Source organism: Leucoraja erinacea, chromosome 4 (genome assembly GCF_028641065.1).
Source record: "Leucoraja erinacea ecotype New England chromosome 4, Leri_hhj_1, whole genome shotgun sequence".
NCBI lineage: Eukaryota > Metazoa > Chordata > Chondrichthyes > Rajiformes > Rajidae > Leucoraja > Leucoraja erinaceus.
This window is the reverse complement of record NC_073380.1, coordinates 36,101,871-36,117,994: the sequence shown is the minus strand read 5'-3', so window position 1 is coordinate 36,117,994 and position 16,124 is coordinate 36,101,871. Positions and strand designations below refer to the sequence as shown.

The window sequence follows — 16,124 nt, the reverse complement described above, 5'->3', positions numbered from 1 at the left end:
CACCCTCACTCCCCTTGTTCAACAGCCCAAGCGTTGCAATGTGCCGCCTTATGTAGGGAGGAGCTGCAAATAGACACAAAATGCAGCGGGCCAGGCAGTGTCTATCTTTGGTTTATAACAGCATCCGCAGTTCCATCCTACACAGGAACTGCAGATGCTGGTTTACACCGAAGATGCTGGAGTAACTCAGCGGGACTTTTCTCAATTTCTGGAGAAAAAGGAATAGGTAACGTTTCGGGTCCAGAGAGAGTCAATAGTGTTTTATTGTCACTTGTCCCAGATAGAACAATAACATTCTTAGTTGCAGCAACACAACAGAATATGTAAACATACTACACTCTAAAGAATATTAAAAATGAGAGAAAAAAACTTCAGACTGGTGCAGAAGGGTCTCGAACTGAATCGTCCCCCATTCCTTGTCTCCAGAGATGCTGTTTGTTTACGATACGATAGAACTTTATTTATCCCAGGAGATACATTGGTCTTCGGTTTAAACCAGCATCTGCAGTACCTTTTGCTCGACATCTCCGGCCTTGAGTGTCTGTCCTCCAGCGGTTGCCCCTGGCAACCGGCCTCCCCACCGGGCGTTGCCGGGGCTGCCGCCTGTTTCCGTGACGCGCTTCCTTCCGGCGTCTCGAGCCGCATCACGTCACGGTGCAACAGCCAGACCCACCGAGGAGAGGGAAGGCTGTGTCTCGGCGTCGTCTGGTTCCCGTATTCCAACTCAGGTGAATCGGCCGTCTACCCCGCTTTTATCCTCATGTTAGTTTTATCATCAGCCCCGTTTATTCGTTCTTTTGTTGCGTAGTGGGGTGAAAGAAATCGCGGGTGGTCGTGGCAGACGGACGGGACGAGACGAGACTGGGGCGGGGTTGTGCGAACGGGGGGGGGGGGGGGGGGGGGGGGGGTTGAGGGGTTGTTGACTGGGCCCGACCCCGAGCCCCCCCCCCCCCCCCCCCCCCCCGGCGGCGTTATCGGGGGGCGCGCGCCGGGCTCGTGACGGGGGCCCGGACCCCCCTCGAGCTGCGGCGCCGACGTCACCCGGCGAAGGGGCGGCCGCCGCTGCTGCAGTAGCTGCTGCAAACCTGAAACGAAAGCTAAAGGTCCCGGAAAAAAAAAAAAACACACAATCTGCAGATGGACACAAAAATGCTGGCGTAACTCAGCGGGACAGCAAATATCTCTGCAAGCCGGTCAGACGGCATCTGGGCATAGGGGAAGACCACGCCGGGGTTGCTACATCTCTTCAGAAAGGTCACGGAAGGAGGTTGGAGAACGAGGGGAAACGATTAGAGCATCTCTGAACGAGTTAAAGAGTCGAGCAGCACACGAGACTGCAGTTGCTGGAATCTCGGGCAGAAAACAAACTTGCTTGAGGTAATCAGCGGGTCAGGCGGCATTCGTGGGGGAAGACTGACAAGCTGAAAAGGGGTCTCGACCCGAAACGTCACCCATTCCTTCTATCCAGAGCTGCTGCCTGACCCGTTGAGTTACTCCAACATTTTGTGTCAATCTTCGCTGCAGTTCCTTCCTCATCAGTCTGAAGATGGGTCACGTTCCGAAAGTCATGTCCATTTCCTTCCACAAATATTGTCTGATCCACTTCATTACTTCATTACTTTGTTTATGTTTAGTTATATGGGCCCGTCGCGTTTGCTTAAAACAAAGGCAAATAACTTCGGGAGCGGATCGTGACTAACTGTAAGGTGGTTGTACTATTTTGTGAGATTTTACTGCCTTTCACTGAAGTATTGTAGGTTTCGAGGCGACGGGATGAATAGTAATGGACAACTAGCTTGAGTTTCCATGTACGCTGAGTTGTAGCTGGTTTTTTAATTGCCTTAATATTTGATGAGACTACAAGTCAGGAAAAAGCATCGCATCTTATTTTAATCTGATCGATGGGTCGCGTTGCCTTGAAGCTAAAACAGATTTAAATGCATATTATTCAAAACATTGAGATTGTTTGAACTCGGAGGGGGAAAGAGAAGTTTTGAAAATAGTTGCTCCATAATGATCGTAGTTTGTCCGGAAATTGGAAGAATTATGAAGATATTTAATGTCAAATGTCTCGAGTTACCGTTTTCCATTTTTGCCAAATCACTTTGTGATCTTTGGATAATTTTCAATCTTAAGTGTAAATAACAGACTTTGTGATGACTTTGGTCGGCATGGGCAAGTTAGGTTGGAGGGCCTGTTTTCGTGCTGTATGACCGACTTGGCAATTTTTTTCTAGAAGTGATGTCACCTGTAAACATGTTTCTATAAATATCTATATTCCGCCTTCTGCCACCACCCAAAAGAAAAATCTACTTGAGTTTGATTTTTTACAGAGAAAAACATTTTTTCACAGAGAGTGGTGAATCTCTGGAATTCTCTGCCACAGAATGTAGTTGTAGTTCATTGTCTATATTTAAGAGGGAGTTAGATGTGGCCCTTGTGGCTAAAGGGATTGGGGGTATGGAGAGAGAAGCAGGTACAGGATACTGAGTTGGATGATCAGCGATGATCATATTGAATGGCCTACTCATGCACCTATTTTCTATGTTTCTATGATTGCACAGCTGAATGGTAAGCTCCCAATTTCATTTTTTTTTCTTGGCAGTCCTTGCATTTGACAAGCAATGATAATGCGTTGTGTGTATGTAATGCACTTAATGGGCTAAGGGTATCGTTCGATCTGAAGTAATATGGCTTGCACCTTTCCCATTTTGATCTGTTATTTGTCCACCTAAACTGCTCTAATCTTAAATTTGACCCGGTGTAATCCTCCCCAAGAAAAGCCAAGTTGATCAATGGGGATCTGAGCAGGGGCTTTCTGATTCCCACTGAAGTATTTTGACAATCAGTAAGCCTTAGTCTGAATGGATTATCAAAGAGATTGAATGCCAAACATTGAGAAATATTTTTAAAAAGAGCTTGCAATTAAATAGAGAAACTACAATATTGGCTAGAATTAAATTAATGCAATATGAATTACCTAGTACTTGTTTTCCTTGCTGCTGTTGCTCCTCATGTAAATATGGTTGTTGTTTCTGCACCAGAGTGTTGTGGGTTTAGCTGGCAGCTTGCTGGCAACTGCAAGTTCGCCCTCTGTGGAACATGGTGATCCTGTCAAACGTGATCAGTCGGAGGTTCAGGGCTTGTATGACTTTGTATATTTCTATGGGGGTCCTGAACATTCTTAAGAAAGTGCCAGAGTTCTATGTGGAATGACTGTCACCTTTGAATATAATGTTCTTAACATACAGTGTTCCTTAGGATACTTGTGGCAATATTTATGGACAATTAAGAGTAAAGTCTTGAAGTTTTATTTAAATATGGAGCAGAATTATATCCTAGTGCATCTGCTGCGAGAATGATCACTGTCTGTATTTGTTCCCTGCCATGTTCCGCTCATTCATTAATTTGAAATTATTGAAAGTCAATTAATATTAATTGTTCTTATTTAAAATTCATATTCTTACATTTACACTATCACCTTACTTAGGGTAATCTCTAACAATGCTGATCTATTAGTTTTGGCTCTCAGTCTTAGAATCTGGACATTTCTCTGCTGAAGATATCTGCTTGCTTGCACCCTGCTGTGCTGGGAAACTAGGTGCCAAACCCTGCCTGCTGAGATGCTTTGCACTGTTGGTCCGTGAGCTTATATCGTGGAGAAATATTTGGCTGGCGGAGAGCTGTGCAGCCAAATAGTGGCAGCGACAGCAGTTTCCATCACATGCAACAGGATTGTAGAATTGTGGCTGTTCTTTCAACACACTGGAGCATCCATTGCCAGTTCCTGTCAGTGCCCATACTTGAAGTAGAAGGGTCCTAATCTGAAGCATCACCCATCCATGTCTTCCAGAGATGCTGCTTAACCCACTGAGTTACTTCAGCACTCTTTTTTGTAAAAACAACATCTGCAGTTCCTTGTTTCCCCATACTTGTTGTGATGGCTTGGATGAAGTTCTGTCCCTCTGCATCTCAGTGCTGAATAGCCACATCACCTGCCGCAGCCTGCCCAACATCAGCATTCAGTCTGATGTTCAATCTACTCTGAGCTAAGGAGTGATGAGATTACAATTTAATTATCGCAGGACTGCCAGCAGAGGGCAGGGGTTAGCACTCCATTACTTGCACAGTGGTGCTCAAATTCTTGGGATTGTATTCTGAACGCTAAATGAGGTGTCACTGTAAATTCTGCATCAGTTCCATTGACCCAAAGACTCAAATTCCTTCATGTCCTAGGGTTGTCCCATATTTGTCATTTCTTCTGGTTTTTATGATTCAAATTTGGTAGCCCGCTACCTCTATTCAATATCTAAGTCCTATGTCCTAACATTTCTTGTGTATTTCTTTTGTTTGGCATTGAACAAACCCTTTAGGTTTGCTCAGTAGCATTATCTATATTTACAAAGTTATCTTTTCCATAGATTCTAATCATAATTGTTTCTCTCCCATTGTTACTTGATACCTATGATTGCCTTTGTATAATAAATTGGCTTGTGAAATATTACACATTGGATGTGTCAAATGTTACCCATTTTTAACATTGGAGCCCAAAAACATCCTGTTTGATCAATCTAACTAGTCATCATGTTAAACTCCTTTCATCTCTGCTTAAAATCTATTTTCAATTCATCGCCAAGGTGAACTCAGCTACCCCTACAATATTGCCATTGTTGCTTTGAAACCCTATTAGTGCCATTGGTCCAAAGACTCAAATGTTGCCAGCTACCTTGGCAGCGTTGTTCATAAGCTATTATACCTCCAACATTATGCAGCAGAAATGCAGTGAACCTATTCATCACTTTGCCCTACTCATTATTATTCTCTGTGGCCTCCAACTTGTTCCATTAATTCTGGTCTGTATTTCAAAATTTTCTGTATTGCAGATCTTTTTGACTTTTAAGAAATCCTAATATGTCTCAGTACATGTTATTCATAGGACTACATTGCACATCCAGTACCCAACATACATTTCCAAATTAGTGTAATTACGAGTGATAGATCTAGTGCCCTAAATGTCTGATTCGGTTGTGCACCGATTAATATAATGTGCATTTGGACTTTTTTTTACATGTTTTTGGCTACATGTACAAATTGCATGCCTATTTCTTGCCACAGTGTTATTCCTGGCTATATGTGTGTGTTGTTGGAAGCATAGAACCTATATTATACATTTGACCGCATTCTTCCTTGATATGTTTATTATATCATTGCCTTTCAAGGACTATTACTGATGTTAGTGCATTTCAAATTGTCTTTAGGTATTGTGATGTAATTTGTGTGTACTCTACTTCCAGTGTCATAGTTCTACAGTATAATAATTTCTGTACTCTGCATGGTGGTTGTCATGGTAAATCCTTGCATTTGTACAATGGTAGAAGGTGGTTATTGAAATGGTATTTCATCCATGTGGTTAAATTAATATTTTCTATTTTACAAAAGTATGTAATGTCTGAATCCCTGGCCTTTTTAATTTCCACATTAAATTTACAGGAGCACAAAGCTTAAGCAATATTTTTTGTAATATTCTTATGAATCAGAAAATATTGTTTATTTATTGAAAAGGACAGGAAGCCATTTTTGCATTATTTCAAAGGATGAATTTGTGTATGTATATTTACTTTGTAAAGGAGAGATTGTAAAATATTTTATATCACAAAATTGTATGCTGACTATAGATTTTTCTTTCTCCTTCAGGCTTTTACATTTGACCAAACATGTCTTTGTATCCATCCCTAGAAGACCTTAAAGTAGACAAGGTGATCCAGGTAAATGCTGAAAGTAGTACTCTGTATTTGCGAGTTATGAATCTATTGCTGTGCACAACACTGTCAGGAGGTAACAATGCAATTGACTGCATAGTTCTCCATGATGAAGCAAAGAGGTAGTGGACAAAATAGAGAGTTTGTGGAAGTGCTTGTTTTTATTTTTTTTTAAGAAGCATAGGTTCCTGTGACACCAATATAGTTTAACTTAATATATAATTCAATTCTTCAGTCTTTTTGACTTCTGCCAAACTTGATCTCTGGTCTCAAAATGACAATTTTCTGTGTTGTATCATTCAGTGTTTCTCCTTTTGGCCTAATGTGAATAGTCATTTTAATTTATTTTTGCTTCAAATGTTTCTGTAATTTTTTCAAGTCATCTAGAAATGTACTTACTGCTGCATTAATTGGTTGTCAGAAAGTCTTTTTTCTAAGGATTTTAATATATTTAATACATCTACAAATTATTGAGGTTTAAATGATCACATGAAAACATAACATTGTCTGTGGATTTTTATGTTGCTGGTAATCAATGACACATTGTACAATCTGGGCAACCCAGTTGCTTTTTGTTAGATCTTAACTTGATTATCTTTTCTTCACAATACCTAGATAGGCTTGCAGTAGTGTGGTCAGAAATACAGTGCCCTCCATAATGTTTGGGGCAAAGACCTATTATTTATTTATTTATTTACTTCTGTACTCCACAATATGAGCTTTGTAATAGAAAAAAAAAACACATGTGGTTAAAGTGCACATTGTCAGATTTTATTAAAGGGTGTTTTTATACATTTTGGTTTCACTGTAGAAATTACAGCTGTATTTATACATACCCCCCCCCCCCCCCCCCCCCCCCCCCCCCCCCCCCCCATTTCAGGGCACCATAATATTTGGGACACATGGCTTCACAGGTGTTTGTAATTGCCCAGATGTGTTTAAATGCCACCTTAATGCAGGTATAAGAAACTTCACAGCACATAGTCTTTCCTCCAGTCTTTCCATCACTTTTGGAAACTTTTATTGCTGTTTATCAACATGAGGACCAAAGTTGTGCCAATGAAAGTCAAATAAGCCATTATGAGACTGAGAAACAAGAATAAAACTGTTAGAGACATCAGCCAAACCTTAGGCTTACCAAAATCAACTGTTTGAAACATCATGAAGAAAAAAGAGAGCACTGGTGAGCTTACCAATCGCAAAGGGACTGGTAAGCCAAGGAAGACCTCCACAGCTGATAGATAATAGGTGCAGGAGTAGGCCATACGGCCCTTCAAGCCAGCACCGCCATTCAATGTGATAATTGCTGATCATCCACAATCAGTACCCCGTTCCTGCCTTCTCCCCGTATCGCCTGATTCTGCTATCTTCAAGAGCCCTATCTAGCTCTCTCTTGAAACTTTCCAGAGAACCGACCTCTGAGGCAGAGAATTCCACAGTCTCACAACTCTCTGTGAAAAAGTGTTTCCTCATCTCCGTTCTAAACGGCTTACCCCTTATTCTTAAACTGTGGTCCCTGGTTCTGTACTCCCCAGCATCGGGAACATATTTCCTACCTCTAACGTGTCCAAACCCTTAATAATCTTATGTTTCAATAAGATCCCCTCTCTTCCTTCTAAATTCCAGAGTATACAAGCCCAGCCGCACCATTTTGTACCCTGTACAGGGCCCTGTACAACTGCAGAAGGACCTCTTTGCTCCTATACTCAACTCTTGTTATGAAGGCCAAACATGTCATTCGCTCTCTTCACTGCTTGCTGTACCTGCATGCTTACTTTCATTGACTGATGAAAAAGGATCACCAGATCCCGTTGTACTTCCCCTTTTCCCAACTTGACATCATTTAAATAATAATCTTACTTCCTATTTTTGCTATCAAAGTGGATTACCTCACATTTATCCACATTAAACTGCATCTGCCATGCATCTGCCCACTCGCCCAACCTGTCAAAGTCACCCTGCATTCTCATAGCATCCTCCTCACAGTTCACACTGCCACCCAGCTTTGTGCCATCTGCAAATTTGCTAATGTTACTTGAAATCCCTTCATCTAAATCATTAATATATATTGTAAATAGAGCGGTCCCAGCACCGAGCCTAGCGGTACCGCACTAGTCACTGCCTGCCATTCTGAAAGGAGCTACCCTCCAATCCACCTGAATCTGTAGAACATTGGAAAATGATCACCAATGTGTCCACAATTTCTAGAGCCACTTCCTTAAGTACCTGGGATGCAGACCATCAGGCCCTGGGGATTTATCAGCCTTCAGTCCCATCAGTCTACCCAACACCATTTCCTGCCATGTGGATTTTCTTCAGTTCCTCCATCACCCCAGATCCTCTAGCTAGAACATAACAGAACATAACATAGAAACATAGATTTTAGGTGCAGGAGTAGGCCATTCGGCCCTTCGAGCCTGCACCGCCATTCAATATGATCATGGCTGATCATCCAACTCCGTATCCCGTACCTGCCTTCTCTCCATACCCCCTGATCCCCTTAGCCACAAGGGCCACATCTAACGCCCTCTTAAATATAGCCAATGAGCTGGCCTCAACTACCGTCTGTGGCAGAGAATTCCACAGATTCACCACTCTCTGTGTAAAAAATGATTTTCTCATCTCGGTCCTAAAAGACTTCCCCCTTATCCTTAAACTGCGACCCCTAGTTCTGGACTTCCCTAACATCGGGAATAATCTTCCTGCATCTAGCCTGTCCAACCCCTTAGGAATTTTGTAAGTTTCTATAAGATCCCCTCTCAATCTCCTAAATTCTAGAGAGCATAAACCAAGTCTATCCAGTCTTTCTTCATAAGACAGTCCTGACCTCGCAGGAATCGGTCTGGTGAACCTTCTCTGCACTCCCTCTATGGCAATAATGTCCTTCGTCAGATTTGGAGACCAAAACTGTACGCAATACTCCAGGTGTGGTCTCACCAAGACCCTGTACAACTGCAGTAGAACCTCCCTGCTCCTATACTCAAATCCTTTTGCTATGAAAGCCAACATACCATTCACTTTCTTTACTGCCTGCTGCACCTGCATGCCTACCTTCAATGACTGGTGTACCATGACACCCAGGTCTCGCTGCATCTCCCCCTTTCCCAATCGGCCACCATTTAGATAATAGTCTGCTTTCCCATTTTTGCCACCAAAATGGATAACCTCACATTTATCCACATTATACTGCATCTGCCAAACATTTGCCCACTCACCCAGCCTATCCAAGTCACCCAGCCTATCCAGTCTCCTAGCATCCTCCTCACAGCTAACACTGCCCCCCACCTTAGTGTCATCCGCAAACATGGAGATATTGCCTTCAATTCCCTCATCCAGATCATTAATATATATTGTAAATAGCTGGGGTCCCAGCACTGAGCCTTGCGGTACCCCACTAGTCACTGCCTGCCATTGTGAAAAGGACCCGTTTACTCCTACTCTTTGCTTCCTGTTTGCTAGCCAGTTCTCTATCCACATCAATACTGAACTGCCAATGCCGTGTGCTTTAAGTTTGTATACTAAATTGTATACTAAACATAGTACATGACAGAAGAATTCTCTCTATAATAAAGAAAAAATCCCAAACACCTGTCCGACATATCAGAAACACTCTTCTGGAGTCAGGTGTGGATTTGTCAATGATCACTCTCCGCAGAAGACTTCATAAACAGAAATGCAGAGGCTATACGGCAAGATGCAGACCACAGTTAAACGACAAAAATAGGATGGCCAAGTTACAGTTTGCCAAGAAGTACAAGATCAACCACAGTTCTGGAAAAAGGTCTTGTGGACAGATGAGTCAAAGATTAACTTGTATCGGAGTGATGGCAGGAGCAAAGTATGAAGGAGAGAAGGAACTGCCCAAGATCCAAAGCATACCACCTCATCTGTGAAACGTGGTGGTGGGGGCGTTATGGCCTGGGCATGTATGGCTGCTGTAGGTACTGGGTCACTTATCTTCATTGATGATACAACTGCTGATGGTAGTAGCATAATGTAGGAATGTTACTAATTTTTGAGATTTAAAAAATCAAACCTGTAATTTATCCCATCAGATATTGCATAAAAAAACCTTTAATATTTACCTAATTCACTTTCATATCTTGAATATTAAAAAAATTATGATCATTTTCATACTAGGAAATTGGCATCTTATTGTTTTGTGTTGACTTAACTCAAAAGCTGTGATCGAGGGCAAGCCTTGTCACAAGGGCCGTTTTACACAGACATATATACAGATCGATCATGGATCGATCAGTTCAAACTAATGCCTCAAAACTCATTGGCCGGCAGTTCACTCTACAGCAAGACAATGATCTCAAACATACTGCTAAAGCAACAAAGGAATATTTCAAAGCTAAAAAAATGGTCAATTCCTGAGTGGCCAAGTCAATCGCCTGATCTGAACCCAATTGAGCATGCCTTTTATATGCTGATGAGAAAGCTGAAGGGGACTAGCCCCCAAAACACGCATAAGCTAAAGATGGGTGCAATACAGGCCTGGCAGAGCATCGCCAGAGAAGATGCCCAGCAACCTATGATGTCCATAAATCGCAGACTTCAAGCAATCATTGCATGCAAAGGACATGCAACAACATACTAGACATGATTACTTTCATTTACATGACATTGCTGTGTCCCAAACATAATGGTGCCCTGAAATGGGGGGACTATGTAATTTCTACATGGTGAAACCAAAATGTACAAAACATGTGGAGGGCACTGTAAATATAGTACTTCAAGAATATTATCAAGATCTTGTCCACACTCATTGAAATATGCTGGTGCACCTTAATGATGTTTAGTTAGAAACCCTTATTTATAGCTATCCCTAGGTATGAGAGATCAGATTCAGATTCAGATTCAATTTTAATTGTCATTGTCAGTGTACAGTACAGAGACAACGAAATGCATTTAGCATCTCCTTTGAAGAGCGACATAGCAAACGATTTTGAATTAAAAAAAAAATAAAAAGTTGATTATTAACAGTGTAACAATTATTAACAATAAGGGGGGGGGGGTGATTGGCAGTCACCGAGGTACGTTGTTTAGTAGATTGACAGCGGCCGGAAAGAAGCTGTTCCTCGACCTGCTGGTTCGGCAACGGAGAGACCTGTAGCGCCTCCCGGATGGTAGGAGGGTAAACAGTCCATGGTTGGGGTGAGAGCAGTCCTTGGCGATGCTGAGCGCCCTCCGCAGACAGCGCTTGCTTTGGACAGACTCAATGGAGGGGAGCGTGGAACCGGTGATGCGTTGGGCAATTTTCACCACCCTCTGCAATGCCTTCCGGTCGGAGACAGAGCAGTTGCCATACCATACTGTGATGCAGTTGGTAAGGATGCTCTCGATGGTGAACAGCGGTAGAAGTTCACCAGGATCTGAGGAGACAGATGGACCTTCTTCAGTCTTCTCAGGAAGAAGAGACGCTGATGAGCCTTCTTGATCAGAGTAGAGGTATTGTGGGTCCAAGAGAGGTCATCGGAGATGTTGACTCCCAGGAACCTGAAGCTAGAAACACGTTCCACCTCCGTCCCGTTAATGTGGATGGGGGTGTGCGTGCCGCCTCTGGACTTCCTGAAGTCTACAATGAGCTCCTTGGTCTTCTTGGAGTTAAGGGCCAGGTTGTTGTCAGCGCACCATGCTGCTAAGTGCTGGACCTCCTCCCTGTAGGCCAGCTCATCGTTGTTGCTGATGAGGCCAATCACCGTTGTATCATCTGCATACTTGATGATGGTGTTAGTACCATGTACAGGTGTGCAGTCATAGGTGAAGAGGGAGTAGAGGAGGGGGCTCAGCACACAGCCCTGAGGGACGCCGGTGTTCAGGGTGAGGGTTGAAGAGGTGTGCTTGTCTAACCTCACAGACTGGGGTCTGTTGGTTAGAAAGTCCAGTATCCAGTTGCCGAGGGAGGGGTCGATGCCCAGGTTACCGAGTTTGGTCATCAGTTTTGATGGAATAATGGTGTTGAATGCTGAGCTGTAATCGATGAACAGCATTCTTACATAAGTGTCTCTGTTGTCAAGGTGGGAGAGGGCGGAGTGAAGTGCCGTTGAGATGGCATCCTCCGTACTCCTGTTCTTGCGATAGGCAAACTGATAGGGATCCAGTGTGGGGGGTAGGCAGCTTTTGAGGTGTGAATAGAAACCATATGGTTCTGTTCCCTTCCATTTGCTTAACATTTTTTGAATCCTGCTCTGAATCCTGTTTTCCGTAATGTTGTGGATTATTTGGCTAAGTAGCATGGTATTGAAAACCTGGTTGAATTCTGAACCTGTATGCCTAGTTGAAGCTGATTTTGCAATTATTTCAAATCCTTGCAAATGCCTGAATGCATACTCATTTTCACTACAACTAAAAATAAGTTATTTTTGGTTGGCAGACTTATTGTTTGCTTTGATAGAATGAGATTGTGGTTTTGATAAACTACAATCTAGTTTAATTGCAGTGTCAATATCTCGACATATCTTTTTGCATAAGCTGTTAAAGTGACAGACAGGCACATAATTAATGTTTCCTGAATTTATTTAAGGTAGTTTTGTACCCATCCATTTATCACTCTACCCAATAAAGTGAAATGGTGATGTAAAGTTATTTCACAAGTTGTCCAGATACCTGAACTAAAAATCCACAAGGTGAATCTACAAGGATCCCACCGCAGCATCTGTGGGATCAAAATTCTGCTGTTCCTCCCCATTGCTAATCTCCGTAGGTATTTCCTTCAAACAACTGGATTGTTCATTAATATTAATGGAATTGTCTGCGTTCCTATTTAGTTTCTCCTACTCGAGAGCCATTAGCAATATGTTGGTCTCTTGGTAGCTCTTCGTAGCCCCCCCCCCCCCCCCCCCCCATTGCTGGTGCCACCCTCTTTCATCTCTGCTGTACACAGGAAGAAGCATAGCCAGGTGGTCAGATGTCCAAATGCAGGCAGCAGATGGAAAAGTAGGTGTTCGTGATGGTGGTGTAGCAGTGGTTGAGTGTGTAAGAAGGAACTGGTTGAAACTGAAGATAGACACAAAAAAGCTGGAGTAACTTCACCGTGGAATTCTCTGCTACAGAGGCAGTGGAGGCCAATTCACTGGATATGTTCAAGAGAGAGTTTAGATATAGCTCTTAGGGCTAACTGAATTAAGGGATATGGGGAGAAAGCAGGAACGGCGTAATGATTTTGGATGATCAGCCATGATCATATTGAATGGCGCTGCTGGCTTGAAGGGATGAATGGTATACCCCTGCATCTATTTTCTATGTTCTATCTAAATCACCCATCTTCCTGAGTAAGAACTATATTGCTCCTTAATCATCAGAGTCTAATTCTGAATCTCTGCAACACCCAACATCAAACTGCAGCATTGCAGGTAGCTATTTAGTTGCACAATGGCTTCAAAGGTATTTGTATTTCCTTTTCTTTAGACCTTAATAGGGATATTTAACAATGTGAAAAAGTGTTTATTGAAATGCCATTATCAAATGTTCAACATACTTTTCAGGCTCAATCTTCCTATGTGGCGAATTCTGGAAATCTCGCAATCTTATCTGAAACTGCAACTTCTGAACAGTCAGATGGAGGTAAGTTGACGAAATGGTGGAGAAGAAAGAGTTTGGAATGTGGCATTGCTCATAATATATTGGTGTTTTTAAGAACATGTAATGCTATGGTGTCAATCATTGTATTTCCTTATTGCACTGCTGGTTATGTTGTGGATTTAACTTTGGTGCCTTCCCTCACGGTGGGAAACTTTGATTCCGCTGTGTGAGGATGTTTGTGTTAAAGACTATCGTGTTCTGTGTTTTTTTTTATTCGTATGGCTATATGGTGATCACAAATTTTACTGTACCAATTGGTGCATGTGACAATAAATGTCTCTTGTCTCTTTGTCTGAACTATAGTTTTATGATGAAGGATAAAGTTAGCTCAGGAACTGTGGAAGTTCTAATTTTCTTTAGACTAAGAAATTCTACTTGCTTTTCAAATAACTACAGTTCCCTTTATTTTTAATGCTTATGAAATTTCAATGATTCTCTAAAGGTAGAAATATTTTTTAACTTCATTCCTGAAACATCGCGTTTTTCTTTTTGAGGCTATAGGCTAGTGTATGTAGTTTCCTCAAGTCAGCTGAAATTGTTTCCATTCTTCCTTTCGACACCCTTAATATTTTGAATTTATCAAAGCAGTAAATAACTTAAATTCTGTGGAATAAGATCCCAATTTCTGAAATCTGTTCTTTTAATTGAACTCTGAGCCCAGGTATTATTCTTTATGTCCTTTTAATGCTGAGCTCAAGGTATGGAGTAACTAGGACTGCATCATGATTGTAATTGGTGTGCTTCAGTCCTACAGCATTTGTCTGATTAAAAAAAACAAACTCCGATACTGTTTGAATCTATACACATGAACCCTCCCCTCTATCCTCTGATTCTCTTTAGACCCACACTGCTAGCTATACACTTTCTGTTTTCTATCTTGTTTTAGGTCATGCAAATTACTCTGTATTTGCTTACTTTGAAACTTATTGCCCCAAATACCTCATCACTCAATCTATTATTAACTCTTAGTAATTTAATGTTGCTATTTATACTCCCATTCAGTTCGCCCTTTGCTGCACATTTTTTGTATTTTAACAAATTCAGTTATGTGGTTTACATTCCCTACATCTAGATATCAAATATTGATGACTTTGATTTAAAAAAAAAACTTTGCCAGAGCCCACTAAACACTTTCTGCAAATTTGATCATCCTACCATTATCCAAATTCTGACTCTTGACAGGCTAATAATTTGTCAGTAAACTACAGAAAATTAGGGTTCCACAAGGATAGGTGCTGGGGCAGATATTCTTTGCAATAAGAATTTAATTAAAAGGATTGGGTAGATGAGAAATTGACTAAGTTGTAAGTAAATACAAGTGGGCTAAACATGGGCAAATTGAACTAGCTAGCTTAGATGGGGCATCTTAATTGGCATGGACGAGTTGGGCCAAAGGGCCTGTTTCCATGCTCTATGACTGACTTTAAATGAAGCACAATGAATGATTTCTAGATTAGCAGAATATAAATATTAAGTGTTGTGCTACAAATGTGGAAGGAGGAGCCATCTTGAGGAACGGCTGCTAACCAGCAGCCGTCCGTTTAATTCACTTTTCTTTTGTAGTTCTAGTGAGTCCTGTGTTTTGTTTGTGGGAGAAATAGACTTTTTAATGTGGGGGGGAAGGGGGAAGGGGGTAACTATATTTCTAGGTCCCTACCTGGTCGGTGAGGCAGCTTTTTCTCCAGCCTGCCCCGTCGACTCCTACCTCGTGGAGTGCCGTTTCCTGGCGGGGACCGCCCAGCACCTCGGCTTCGGTGGTGGCACAGCGCTGGAGCGCTATCGCAGAGCGGGCGATGCCTTGCCTGGGTCGTCGCGCTGGATCGACGCGCTGGAGCTCCGGTGAGCTGTGACCGCCGAGTTCAACATCTCCGGGCTGCGGGTCTGCGGAGCGGGCGGCGCCGACTTCAACATCGGGAGCCTGGGAGCTCCAAACCGGCGCGGCCTTGTCGGCTTCGGAAGCCGCGGTCTCCGGTAAGGAAGCGGCCTTTCCAGGTGGCCCAGCCGCTGAGAGGACTCTCCCACCGCCGGGGCAACAGCACCCGGCAAGAACGGCCAGGAACATTGGGCCTCCGTAGAGGCAATAGCGGAGGCCTCAATAGGCCTGACTTTGGGAGAACTGGGGATGGGGACTGGACATTGTGCCTTCCCCCCACAGTGGTAACCATTGTGGGGGGATGATTTTTGTGTGTAAGTGATTATTTTAGTTTGTGTCCAAGATGGCTGTCGGAAGGGAGAGTGTACGCTGGCGCGGTTTAGCTGCCGCTGCTCTCTCTTCATTATTGTGTTTTTGACTTTTTTGTCTTTGGATCGAATTCTGTCTTTAATTTGTGTATTGGTGATGTCTTTATTATTTATTTTACTCCGATTATGTTTTTTACTCTTGTTAAATTCTGTAAGGTGTCCTTGAGACTTTTGAAAGGCGCCCACAAATAAAATTTATTATTATTATTATTATAAATGTGTCAAACCACATTTAGAGTACTGTATGAATATTTGGTTGTCTATTTAAAAATAAGTAGCATCACGGATTGGTTCGGCCAAATAAAGAAATTCTGTGCATATTTCCCACGTTAATAGTTGTACCCCAGAGAAATCTCATTAACTGCAATAGTTGAAGGAATGCTTCATTATCAAGCAGGCCATCTTTTGAATGAGACGTTAAACTAAAACCCCTTCTGCCTTCTCAAGCAGTTATTAAAGATCACTGGGTAGTACTTTTGATGAAGAGCACGGTCGTTATCACTGGTGCACTGCTCAATATTTGTCTTCCAATCCTGC

General features: G+C 42.4%; 1 protein-coding gene across 1 annotated transcript in view; it reads left to right on the top strand.

The window, feature by feature from the left end:
• Positions 1 to 610: 610 nt before the first annotated feature.
• sdcbp (syndecan binding protein (syntenin)) overlaps positions 611 to 16,124 on the top strand; it is a 26,280-nt gene continuing 10,766 nt past the window's right edge. Inside the window, exons 1-3 of the mRNA XM_055634023.1 lie at positions 611 to 728; positions 5,695 to 5,765; positions 13,250 to 13,328. Of these exons, the coding sequence (XP_055489998.1) occupies positions 5,715 to 5,765; positions 13,250 to 13,328 (130 nt within the window). The 5' untranslated portion in view covers positions 611 to 728; positions 5,695 to 5,714. The remainder of the gene's footprint in view (positions 729 to 5,694; positions 5,766 to 13,249; positions 13,329 to 16,124) is intronic.